Consider the following 11,290-nt stretch of genomic DNA (forward strand, 5'->3'; position numbering starts at 1 on the left):
CTCGACGATCGACTCTCTAATGAGATGACTCTGATACATCTAATGGCTTCTCGTTGTGCCTAGGAAAGAAGGTGGCTCGACGTGGTCCCAGTTGAGTGTAGCCGCGCTGGATTCCAAGCGAACTGCAGCGCACGAACCCATGAGGTTCAGCACGATTCGTCTCCGAGAATCAATGCCCTCATGTTGAGCAGCTCGTCAGACTGTCCAGCGTCTGCCTACACGTCGTCGAGAGCGCGGTCTGGGTTGCTACGCGCAATGGCCGTCGCGACCAGATCCATTGGCTGAGACGCGCTCATTCTGAGGACAGCAGCGTGCAGTCCTGCCAACCCACACTGGCCAGGACCGAACTGCGTTTGAGCGACATGAAACAGGTGCTCTTGATGCGTATTGCTTTGGCCATTGTGATCTTATTGTTTGGATACGATGACAGGTAAAAGGAGTCTCATGTGTGCGCTGTCGCTCGCCTCCCATTTCACACCTTCACCTCCTCCGCTGAGCATATAATCCATCTTCAGCACGAGCATTCTGAAATCATAACCAGCGTGCTTCATCCATTGTTCTTTCTCGTTTTCTTTTCTCTAAATACCAAACTTTCTGTCTTTACACACACATCCGTTAGAGTTCCCTTTACTCGGCCATTCTTTTCGAGAACACTAGTCTCTACGACACCACACAACACTTAATACACACACACACACGGCATCATGACGAGCCACGAATCTGTCATCGCCTGGCTGGTCCCAACGGCGCGCGGCACCAACGCCGACAAGGCTGTCAACATGCCCGAAAACTTCTTCAAAGCAGTCGCCACGACATCCGCCCCCTACCTAGACAGCCGTCTGCCCAACCTCATCCTCAGCCGCCCACAGAAGGCGCTGCAAATCACTTTTGACCAGACACCCAAGCGGCCGGGACGCTTCACTCTCGGCACAGACCCTCGCAGCTGCGACATCATCCTCCCGACCCTGCCCGGCGTGGCACGCCAGCACTGTGCGCTCAGCTTCGACCACGAGGGCCGTCTCACCCTCGAGGACTTTTCCGCGACGGGAACCCAGGTGTGGTTCGACTGGGAGAGCATGGGCGACAAGGTGGACTACACGTGGACGCTGTCGGGGACGTCGGCCCAGCGCGTCACCATTGACATTCAGGGCCTTCGCTTCCAGCTCGTCATGAACGAGTGTGCAGGCCGAGATCTCGCAGCCCACAAGGCCAAGGTCGACGCCTTCTGCACACAACCACCATGGGGTGAAGCCCTGAGCTTCGACTGGGCGCGCAAGAGTGTGGCGCCTGTGTTGCCCTTATTTACAAAGGAGCCTCTGTTTCGACACATCTTCGTCAAGGGGCTGGCGGACGACCACGCCAACGGGGAGATATACCTGTGGAACATGGCGAAGCCATGGGAGCCCATGGTCAAGGCGGTCGCAGCAGCTGCTTGAGGTGCATTTGTCTACCAAATTGTCTCACAATTGGGAGGAGTTTCTTGTCTTTTGTTTTGCTCATAGCGTTCATTGGAGAACTGGGTTAGTTACTTCAAGTATATCAATCCAAAGTCCAGACACCGTAACGCCGTAGCTTCCACAATCCCCGCCATCCTCATTCCGTCTCGGTGGCCAGGTCGCCCCCGTCGGCCCCCTCTGGCAGCTCCAGCGCCTGCTGCACGTCGTGCGCCTGCTGCTGGTCCTGGCCCTCCTCCTCGACGTAGTCAAACTTGGTCATGCTAAAGTCGGGCACCGTCCGCTTGAGCTGCTTGCCGCCGCCGCCGCGCCGCGCCCGGCGCTCCTTGGCGTCCTTGGCCTCGGCCGCGACGAGCTTCTTCTCGCTGTCGCGGTCGAGCATGGTGCCCTGCAGACTGAGGTAGGTCGAGTCGCCGCTGATGCCGACGTCAAAGTTGCGTATGCGGAAGCGCGTCTTGCCCGCGACCTTGTCGCCCGCCTCGTCGACCCAGTAGCCCGTGCTGTGGATCTGGCGGACGACGCCGTGCTCGTCGGGCACCGCGCCGGTGACGACGGACGCCGTCTCGTCAAAGACGCCGCCATTGTCCTCGTCCGAGACCCATTTCCACGACGGGGGCAGACGGCGCGCCTCGATGGACGCGTTGAACTTGCCAAAGCACACGACGCCAATGTGGCCCTCGGTCTGCAGGTTGACGCTGCCCTCCATCCAGGCACCGCGGCTCGGCACAAAGAGCTCGACGTCGGCCGTCATCCAGCCGAACGCGCCGCCAAACTCGGCCTTGGAGGTGAGCAGTGTGGGCGACTCGTCGTCGTGCGCCGCCCCCTTGCGTCCGGGCACCTCGCCCAGCGTGATGTTCTCGTAGTCGAGCAGGACGCCACGGAGCGAGGGCACGTACCGGTTGCGCAGGTGCCGGAGGTGCTGCGACTCGCAGCCTGTGATCGGCTTGGCCCAGCCGTTGGGGAAGATGGGTTCGTAGAGGGAGACGGTCTGCTTGTAGAAGGGGAACTGCGGATTCGAGGGGATGTCGGACGGTTGGTGGATCTTGTTGGACTTGGGAGCTGGCTTGGGGTCGCTGTCGACTTCCATGGGGTCGGGGTCGGCAGCTTCTGGCTGCTGCTGCTGCTGCTCGACTACAGGCTCGGCGTGCTTCTTGTCTTTCTTTTTCTTCTTGTCCTTCTTCTCACTTTGCGGCTTGTCTTCTTCCTGCGGGGCGTCGTTTTCGGTAGTGGGCGGTGCGGCATTGGAACTGCCATTGGCCTCCTCGAGCTTCTGCTTGCGCTTCTTCTCTTTCTTCTCGCGCTTCCTTTGCGCCGCCGCGTCCTCCACTACGGGGGTCTCGACAGCGGGTGCATCTTCCACGACGGCAGTCTTGTCCTTCTTCTTCTTCTTCTGTTTCTTCTCGTCTTTAACTTGGGGCTCAGTCGTGTCGGCTGCTTGTTCGGGTTCGGGGCTGGTGGCAGCGACGCTCTTGGATTTCTTGTGTTTGCGTTCCTCGGCGGCAGCCTCATCCTCCCGGGCGCGCTTCTTGGCCGACTTGTTCTTCTTCTCCTTCTTGGGCTTCACAGCCTCTGGGGTGTCGATTGGCGCCATCGCTGCGCTTGGGGGGACTGTTCTCAAGATGGCGATTAATTGTATCGTGAGCGGGAGGTCAAGGTGCTTGTTTGCTGGGATTGGGAAATTTTTCCTTATCGATATGGAGATGCCTTCACTTGGGTGGGGCCTGTCACCTGTGCTTCCTCCACGCATTCGACAGGACAAGATTTCCCCCATTGAACTTACTCGAGGATTGCTCCAAATGAGCCACATTTCGATACCTTAATTCACATTGGATCACTACATCTCATTGACCATCTTACAGCAGACAGGGGAGAAGTACCAGCCTCGATCCCACAACCCGATAAACCCCTTGGCTTGAAAGCAGGCAGTGATCAAGAATTACAACAGATTCCGATTTCTATCAACCAAAAGCTAACGCCATTCCAAATAAGTCTCTCCTACACCCGCCTCCCGAGGTCGTCCCCCGTGTGGGTGATTTCGGTGGTGACCTTAATGTGCCCCGTGTAGTCTACCAAGTCCTCTTCGCTGTTCTCGCCCGAATATCCGTGTCCCACGGTCGTCTCCAAGCGAGGTTTGGCGACGCCGTGGTCGTTGACGGTCCCGCCTGCGTAGCCACGCTTGCCGCTCGAGCCCATGTTCATCATCTTGAAGCCGGATCGCTTGCTGCCCGACTTGTGCGAGCTTCCGAGAAGCTTGGGTGCGTACCGCGTGGCGATGGTCTTGAAGGACGGGATCGAGGATGCCAGGATGCCGACGTTGGTCTCGATGACCGACCAGTACATGGCCCCCGAGATGACCCAAGTCGCGTCCTTGGAGGTCAGCATCGGAGGAACGTAGGTGATGCGCACAATGGACGAGACGCAGGCACTGCGACAATGTAAGCTTCCCGCTGGGCGGGTGGTTGAATAGAAGGGCACTCACAAGAGTCCGAGGCTGAGGATCACCCCGAGTCCAATCTTCTGACGCCGAGGCAGCTGGATCTTGATGATCAAGGGAACCGGCAAGGTATATGTCATCACATCAGTGAGGATGTTGACGGCCGCATTCGCGAGGTAGAAGGCGTTGATGTTGATGCATTTTTTGTCTTCTTTCGGGACAGTAATGTCGTACGCCGCTTGGACAGGCGCGCACTGAAAGATGCAGGCCAGGACATTCCCACCAGCCTGGCAACAGATCACGCCAATCATGATCATGGACAACTTCGTCAGTCGTGCATCCCCAAGGCGCTTGTACAAGGCAAGAACAGAGATCTTGATGAAGCCGAGGCAAGCGTTGTAGAAGATGGACGACAGCCACACGATCTGGGAGTATGTTACCAAGTTCTCGGTACCGAGCTTCTCAACGGCGTCGTAGTGCTGGCCCATGCCATGTTGGACGGCGGCGAGGGTACAGCCTATAAAAGCCCAGGACAGTAACTACAAGCGTTAGATGATGGGACAGAGCAAAGTTCTGTGTGCAATCTGCACGTACAGCAGCAACGCATATCAGCCAGTCGTCGGATCCAACTGATTGCACGATGAAGAATCTCGACCACAACCGCAGACTGATGGCGATAAAGGTGATGACGGCAAAAGCAATCGCCACCGAATTCAGGACGGGGGCCTGCGATTCCGCCATCGTGTCCGGCGCGCTGGTGGAATAGATGAGAGCAGACGAGCCGCTGCAATTTCATGACAATGGTCTGGTAATAATAGCAGCAACGACAACAACAACACCGACGGAAGCTCAAGAACGAGTGGACTTTTGTCAAAAAGAACAGACTTGGTCTCCTGATGGCCAAGAGACTTGTCACATCTTTATGATGATTACAGCCTTGTCCCCTGAACGCTTCGCCTGGGCAGGAACCTTGCCTTTGCGCTGTCAAGGCCGCGGACGGCCGAGGACGGTAGGACCCCAGCTAATACCGGTTCGACAGATCCACCAGCCGTCTACAGGCCGTCGATCAGTCCTCATCGGGTCCGAAGACTGGAGCACGTCGAAATGACAGGCGAGAAGAAATACGGCACCTAGCCTTGGCTGTCCGTGCCCTCAGCCATGCGTCCACGGCTCTGACCTAGGCTGGCCTCGATACTGGTTGCGGATGGACCCTAGCTGACACATGATATGCAGTCGTTGGACGGGAGAGGGCCAACAGGTATCGACATGTCTTTTTTTTTGTTGCCCCTGAGTCGATGGTCCCTCGATCCGAATTCCTTTTTCTATGTACGTACGGTCGTACGCACTCGTACGAGGTGAAACATGGAGGATTAAGCAACGAATAACCCCCGACTGACCTCGTTATTTAATGCCCGGCTCTTGGGAAGTACATGTCAGAAACACCAGTTGAGGCTGGATAGGCCCTCACATTTAGACTGCTAGCGTTTGTTTCTCGCTACCATGCCAAGGTCTTGCACAATCGCGTGTTTCTGGCTGTAAGACACGCTTGCGAGCAGTGCGTGGTGATCTGCCCGTTGCGAATCTTCAAGACGTGGGCTCGTGTCCGGGCCCCACGCTACTGCGACACTGATCCAGCACGCCTCGACGTGGTTTCCTAAAGGACCAATGGACACGCCGATCAATGCTATGATAACACGCAATGCGTTGCATTCTCGAGTCGTGGCTGATGAGACAATTATGGCGTGGTGTCTAGCGTCAACAGCCGCCATCAACATGATGCAATGTCTTTCTTCCAAACAGCGCGCGTCGGAAGCACCCTGAACGGTGCTTGATTATGCCAAGATTCTGTCCTTGGTAGGTCGGAAAATTACGACTCGAGATTGAAGCCAGAGGACGTTCTGCGGACATTTCTTTTATTAGCGGCATCAGCCTTGAGGTGGCTTGAATCCCCCCTGCGCAGCTAGCGAACTAGCGAACGGCACGGAGCGACGGGCACAGCGACGATCATCTCGATAGGACTGAAGGCTGAAGCTAATGATTAGGGGCCGGTCAGCCTCAGATGTTCGCTCGCGCCATTGTTGGACGACAGGGAGTTCTGCGAGAGCACGTGCAGTCAGTGTCGAGCATGGCCCAGTGCGTGCGTTGCTCAGTCTGTTGTCAAAATTCAGAACGCCCTCCGTACGTATCGACAAATCACTTGCGCGGCTATTACCATTCTGCGCCCCGCTGAGAAAAGCTCGAGTCGAATGAGGACCTTGAGGACCCATATGTGACGAGAAGATACATAACCTGCGACACATACCGCAGTGGAGACTGAAGTCTTCAGGATACAAGTACTTTGCCAGTCCGTGATTGGCATCAGAGCGTCCGCGACATCTTTTCTCCCCAAAGTTTAATGTTCTTCAACAGGGGCGCCCTGGCTAGCCGCTGCCCAGATGGGTAAAGGTGTGCGCGGATCCCAACGGTCGCTCGTTTGCGGTGCCCAACTCAGCCGTGCGGGGGGATGGGGCACGGGGATGCATATCCTGCTCCGCGCGCCGTGTTCATAAGTGACAGATCACAATGGTAACCAACAAGTCGAAGCGTCCTCGGGCCGTTCGTTGGTCAGAGACTCAGAGACTCAGAGACTCAGAGACTCAGAGACTCAGAGACTCAGAGACTCAGAGAGGAGCAATTGGGCGTCCCGGGAGCAGGTAAGCGAGAGGAGGTTGCTGGGGCTTGATCCGACCCGAGACCGATGGAAAGAGAAATGACACGATCTAGAATAATGAATCTGCGAGGGACGCCGTGACGTGCGCATCGCCATCATGCAAAAGGCTTGTTGCTCGCAATAATCAAGGGGGCGGGCGCCTGTAGGCTGTCCGATGGCCAGGAGGAGGCGGAGAGGTTCCGCCCATGTCGTGAGGCAGGCAGGCTCCGCCGCTGGCTCGGCACCAACAGGAGGAAACATTAATGCACCGGATGCAGATGCTCCTCGCCTCTCGCAGGAATAATTACCTCGCCTCTCGCAGGAGTACCCTGGCCATTGCGTGTCGGCGATAGCAGCTATGGAGACTTCCACGCAAAGACTTTGCCCCAGGGGTTGGACCAAGGGACTGGCTTTCCTTATGAAAGCATGCAGCAGCAGAACCTAATGGGACCGCACAACATTTGGCTGCAACTCGCTTTTATTCACGGCGAAATTTGTGCTGTTCTCTCACACAACTGACTCAAACTGAGCCACCGAGACAACATGACGGTCCTTAGCGTCCATAACTTGGTCCTGGCCTGCACTGGCTACGTGGCCTGCACCATCCTGTACCAGATTGTCTACTACAGGTTCTTCCACCCGTTGGCAAAGTTCCCAGGCTCGTTCTGGGCCAGTGTCACACGACTCTGGATCGCATGGCACAACGTCCAAGAAGATGAGTGCGCCACGTACCAGAAGCTTCACGCGGAGCATGGTGAGTAGTACACTATTGAACAACCATCCATGAAGAGAGCAGCAACTGACAGCTGGGAAAAAGGCCCCGTCATCCGAATCACCCCAACCATGCTCCTCGTCAACGATGCCACCAAGCTCCCCTTGATCTACAGCCGCCAGGCCAGCAAATCCCAGCACTACATCACCGGTAGCTTCGGCAAGGATGAATCGCTCTTCAACATGCAGGAGGCGAGTCTGCACGCCAAGTTCCGCAAGCTCGTCGCGGCGCCATACAGCTTCAGCAACATCAAGCGCATGGAGCCTCTTGTCGACGAGCAGATTCAGCGCTGGCTTGAGACTCTCAACAACAAGTTCGCCGAGTCCCGCGAGGACTTTGACTTTGCGCCTTGGGCCGTCTACATGGCGTACGATGTCATCTCGTCCGTCGGCTTCGGCGCACCCTTTGGCTTCATCGAGCAGGGCAAGGACGTCGAGGGCCTGATCCAGGGGTTCCACGATGGTCTGGTGCCTTTTGGCATCATGGCACGATTGTACCCGTTCACCAACTGGGTCAAGAGCACGTTCATGGGCAAGTACCTGGTCGCCAGCCCCGAGCAGGACTCTGGTATCGGCACGCTGATGCGCTTCCGTGACCGACTTATCGCGCAGCGCTTCAAGGACATTGAGGCCGGCACAACGGACGGCCGTGTCGACCTCCTGCAGACATTCATAGATGCGCGTGACGACAAGGGCGAGCCTCTCGACATCAACTACCTCAAGGCCGAGATCCTCCTCGTCCTCCTCGCCGGCGCAGATACGACTGGCACATCGTTCCAGGCACTCATGCTGCATCTCTTCTCCAACCCCGACGTCTACGAGAAGCTGATGACCGAGATCGACCAGGTCACCAAGGAGGGCAAGCTGTCGGAGATGCCGCAGTATGACGAGGTGCTCGCCCACTGCCCCTACTACGTCGCCTGCGTCCGCGAGAGCATGCGACTGAACCCGTCAGCGCCCAACATCTTCCCCCGCCTCGCCCCCAAGGGCGGTCTCGAGCTCTTTGGCCAGTTTGTTCCCGAGGGCACCGAGGTGACGTGCAACCCATGGCTCGTCCACCGGGACCCGCAGATCTACGGGCCTGACGCAGAGGAATTCCGTCCCGAGCGGTGGCTGGACGAGGAGAAGGCAAAGGAGTTCCAGAAGTACAACATGGGGTTCGGCTACGGTGCGCGGTCCTGTCTCGGGAAGGATATCGCCATGATGGAGCTGTTCAAGGGCCCGCTGGTCTTCCTCCGCTCGTTCAAGCCGAAGGTCAAGAACGAGAGGAACCCGGCCAAGTACCTGGTCAAGGGGGGCGTCAGCTACTTTGAGGATATGTGGATCAACATTGAGAAGAGGCCTCAAGTTATCCGCCAAGGGAAGTAAAGCGATGCCAAAGAAATAAAGAAACTACCGCAACACCTTGTAAACCTTGCGAAATAGGTGATGAACATGTCGCACATTTCATTCATAAAGATACAGTACATCAGGACCTCTGCAGTACGTATCAAACTAATGCATCATCTCGTCCATAGGAGGTCGGACAATCTCGGGATCCGTCGAAATCCTCCTCTCGTAGGCCCAGTTCTCGATGGACTCCCACTTGGCGCACACATTTTCCGCGTTGGACTGCGTGGCTGGGTGGTCAGCCGTTGGGTCGTCCCAGTAGAAGGAGTACACGGCCGGGTTGCCGTTGCACATGATGGTCAAACGCAGCGTCTCGATACAATGGTCTAGATCTGTCAGCACAGTTCCGATAGATATTCACGCAGGTCTTGATCTCACCCAGGTGACCATGGAAGTAGTCGTCTTGCTCCTCTGTGAGATCACCGTAGTATCGGTCTTTCCATAGCCAGAAGCGGAGTTGACGCTGGGATTGTTAGCAGGTGACTACTTCAGTGTTCCGGTGTGCGCTCTCACGTACCAGGCAGTGAAGTTCGTGGTACACTCCGAGACTTGCTGGGTAACCTCCACCTTCGAGCTCAGCGATGTTCTCAAACGACTCGCCGGCCTTTTCTAACTCTTCCCGGGTAGCATTGAAGTAGACAGCTGGATCGTGTTAGCACAGTTGCTCGAAAACATGTTCCAGTGAAGCATAGTCTCACGTCTCATCAAGTCATCCCACGCCTCATCTTGCTCTGGTGACGGCCAACCTGAGTATTGGCTGTGTTTATGATGATCGGTTGCGTGTCCGGCATTGAGTTCATACTCGATGTGCTCTCGGACTGGTGCTGTTTTCCATCTATCAGCGCCAAGCTCTGGAAAGTCGATATAGACGACAAGACTTACACCATGATGCGCCTCTTGTCGGCCGTTGATTCGATATCTTCTTGGGGTCGATGTCAATGCATAGCACCGCGATCAATACCAAGACTATGCCGTGAAGCAGGACCATGTACACTCTTTTGCAGGTCACAACTGGAGACCCACGGTTGTGAATCTCCACTGGTTCGTCATGCTTCTCCATGAGGCGTTGAGACTCTTCATCATCATTGATGCTTGTACCCCTTGAGGAATCCTGGTAATGGCTCATGTTTGCAATATGCCGTGTTGTCAGTGTGCAATGCTTCTCGTCAACGGCAGAGATGAGAGAGAAGGGTCAAGAGTCTTTGACTACAGCACAGTGTCTACCGAACCAAGAAACGACGCAACTCAACATCAGAGTATAGTCTACGGGAAAGATAAGGGCATAACATCATACCACCCTCCTGCGGGTGCCACCGGGGTCGCCCCGCCCGTGATCGACAACACCATCGTCAGTCAGCTCGCTCATGCATGCATGCAGGGTCTTCCTCGGTAGTCGATGAGCGTTTGATGGAATGATGAGCAACAGACTCACTTCCAACGGCAAGCAAGCGAGGTGTGATATCAACGACCCCGCGCGTGGCGCGGTCTTGCAACCGGCCTGGGGGAGCTTTAGCTCATGACGGCCAAGGTGAATGGCATATAAGAAACATGAAAGGACCGTGAGTGCCCAGACGTAAGAGCTCTTCTTCATCAGAGACCACACAAGCCTCTAATCCACATCATCACAGTTGTTTTACTATTGCTAATACCACAAGTCATCATGCAGCTCATCAAGATTGCCGCCTTCACAGCCCTGCTGGGCTCTGCCCTTGCCAGCCCTGTCCCGAACGGTACGTTTTGGAACATCACCTACGTGCCCACACGTTTGAGATTGACACGCAATGTTAGCAGGCCGACCTTCAGCTCAAGGTGTCCAGGAAGAGGCACGCCTGTTCAAGCGTGATGCTGAGAGGCACCATCCTGCGGGTGCGCAAGAAGAAGCTCGTCTGTTCAAGAATGACGTCCGGCCCTCGGTAGAGGGCGTCCACGAGGAGGCTCGTCTCTTTAGGCGGGACAGGCCTTCGGCCCAGGGCGCCAAGGAAGAAGCACGCCTGTTCAAGAACTCTGTGCGCCCATCGCCTGAAGGTGTCATGGAGGAGGCCCGTCTCTTTTAGAGAGACGAGAATCACGATAATGCCATAGTGAATACATGTTTTGAGCGACCTCTGCAATATCGAGTCTCCTATCGCTTGAACTGTAGTCGCGATCGTAATTGCGCATATGGACATGTTGCCAACCCTGGATGGTGCGAACATGCAGATCACACTTTCAAATCCAGACGAGGCTCTATCTCAGAGCTGATCATCGCAATGAACGTTGATTCCAGGAACGACTGAGGCGGGCGAGCTGAACATTTGATGACGATCTGGGCGGCCTTGACCGACCGAAGATCATCCCCGGTCGGTCTGTCCGTGAGTCGATCTGTCGCTCATCCTCCGCCCGTTGAGCGTCGGAACATTTGATGGTTAACAACTTAAAGCGTCAACGCCGAGCGACTTGAGAGTGGGGTGCATTGTTGATCTGCGCGACGGTGTCTCCATTCTTCAATTCCACGTCATTATCGTCGTGCTCCTTGCCCAGTAGGGCGGTCATTGTTCTTGAATGCCACTTTGT

At 56.0% G+C, this 11,290-nt stretch overlaps 7 protein-coding genes across 7 annotated transcripts; 3 read left to right on the forward strand and 4 right to left on the reverse strand.

The window, feature by feature from the left end:
• Positions 1–317: 317 nt before the first annotated feature.
• F5Z01DRAFT_552383 (uncharacterized protein) lies at positions 318–1,515 on the forward strand. The gene has a single exon (XM_046260638.1). The coding sequence runs from the start codon at positions 705–707 to the stop codon at positions 1,434–1,436; it is 732 nt and encodes a 243-aa protein (XP_046119612.1). The 5' UTR covers positions 318–704; the 3' UTR covers positions 1,437–1,515.
• Positions 1,516–1,593: 78 nt separating this feature from the next.
• Positions 1,594–3,045, reverse strand: F5Z01DRAFT_672991 (uncharacterized protein; the record flags this gene model as incomplete). Its single annotated transcript, XM_046264884.1, has 1 exon — positions 1,594–3,045. One exon carries the CDS (start codon positions 3,043–3,045, stop codon positions 1,594–1,596), a length of 1,452 nt encoding a protein of 483 aa, XP_046119613.1.
• Positions 3,046–3,449: 404 nt separating this feature from the next.
• Positions 3,450–4,629, reverse strand: F5Z01DRAFT_635310 (uncharacterized protein; the record flags this gene model as incomplete). Its single annotated transcript, XM_046262140.1, has 3 exons — positions 3,450–3,879; positions 3,934–4,427; positions 4,483–4,629. 3 exons carry the CDS (start codon positions 4,627–4,629, stop codon positions 3,450–3,452), a joined length of 1,071 nt encoding a protein of 356 aa, XP_046119614.1.
• A 2,491-nt stretch (positions 4,630–7,120) lies between these two features.
• On the forward strand, positions 7,121–8,716 carry F5Z01DRAFT_619731 (cytochrome P450; the record flags this gene model as incomplete). Its single annotated transcript, XM_046261105.1, has 2 exons — positions 7,121–7,331; positions 7,395–8,716. 2 exons carry the CDS (start codon positions 7,121–7,123, stop codon positions 8,714–8,716), a joined length of 1,533 nt encoding a protein of 510 aa, XP_046119615.1.
• F5Z01DRAFT_552410 (uncharacterized protein) lies at positions 8,669–9,944 on the reverse strand. The gene is made up of 5 exons (XM_046260640.1): positions 9,620–9,944; positions 9,436–9,561; positions 9,255–9,379; positions 9,116–9,200; positions 8,669–9,063 (listed from the first exon to the last, which is right to left on the reverse strand). Exons 1-5 carry the CDS (start codon positions 9,861–9,863, stop codon positions 8,843–8,845), a joined length of 801 nt encoding a protein of 266 aa, XP_046119616.1. The 5' UTR covers positions 9,864–9,944; the 3' UTR covers positions 8,669–8,842.
• F5Z01DRAFT_552409 (uncharacterized protein) lies at positions 9,945–10,432 on the reverse strand. The gene has a single exon (XM_046260639.1). It carries the CDS (start codon positions 10,326–10,328, stop codon positions 10,026–10,028), a length of 303 nt encoding a protein of 100 aa, XP_046119617.1. The 5' UTR covers positions 10,329–10,432; the 3' UTR covers positions 9,945–10,025.
• On the forward strand, positions 10,256–11,199 carry F5Z01DRAFT_553367 (uncharacterized protein). The gene is made up of 3 exons (XM_046260646.1): positions 10,256–10,296; positions 10,393–10,467; positions 10,529–11,199. Exons 2-3 carry the CDS (start codon positions 10,398–10,400, stop codon positions 10,789–10,791), a joined length of 333 nt encoding a protein of 110 aa, XP_046119618.1. The 5' UTR covers positions 10,256–10,296; positions 10,393–10,397; the 3' UTR covers positions 10,792–11,199.
• Positions 11,200–11,290: the final 91 nt, after the last annotated feature.

This window comes from Emericellopsis atlantica (assembly GCF_019669845.1).
Source record: "Emericellopsis atlantica unplaced genomic scaffold F5Z01scaffold_9, whole genome shotgun sequence".
NCBI lineage: Eukaryota > Fungi > Ascomycota > Sordariomycetes > Hypocreales > Bionectriaceae > Emericellopsis > Emericellopsis atlantica.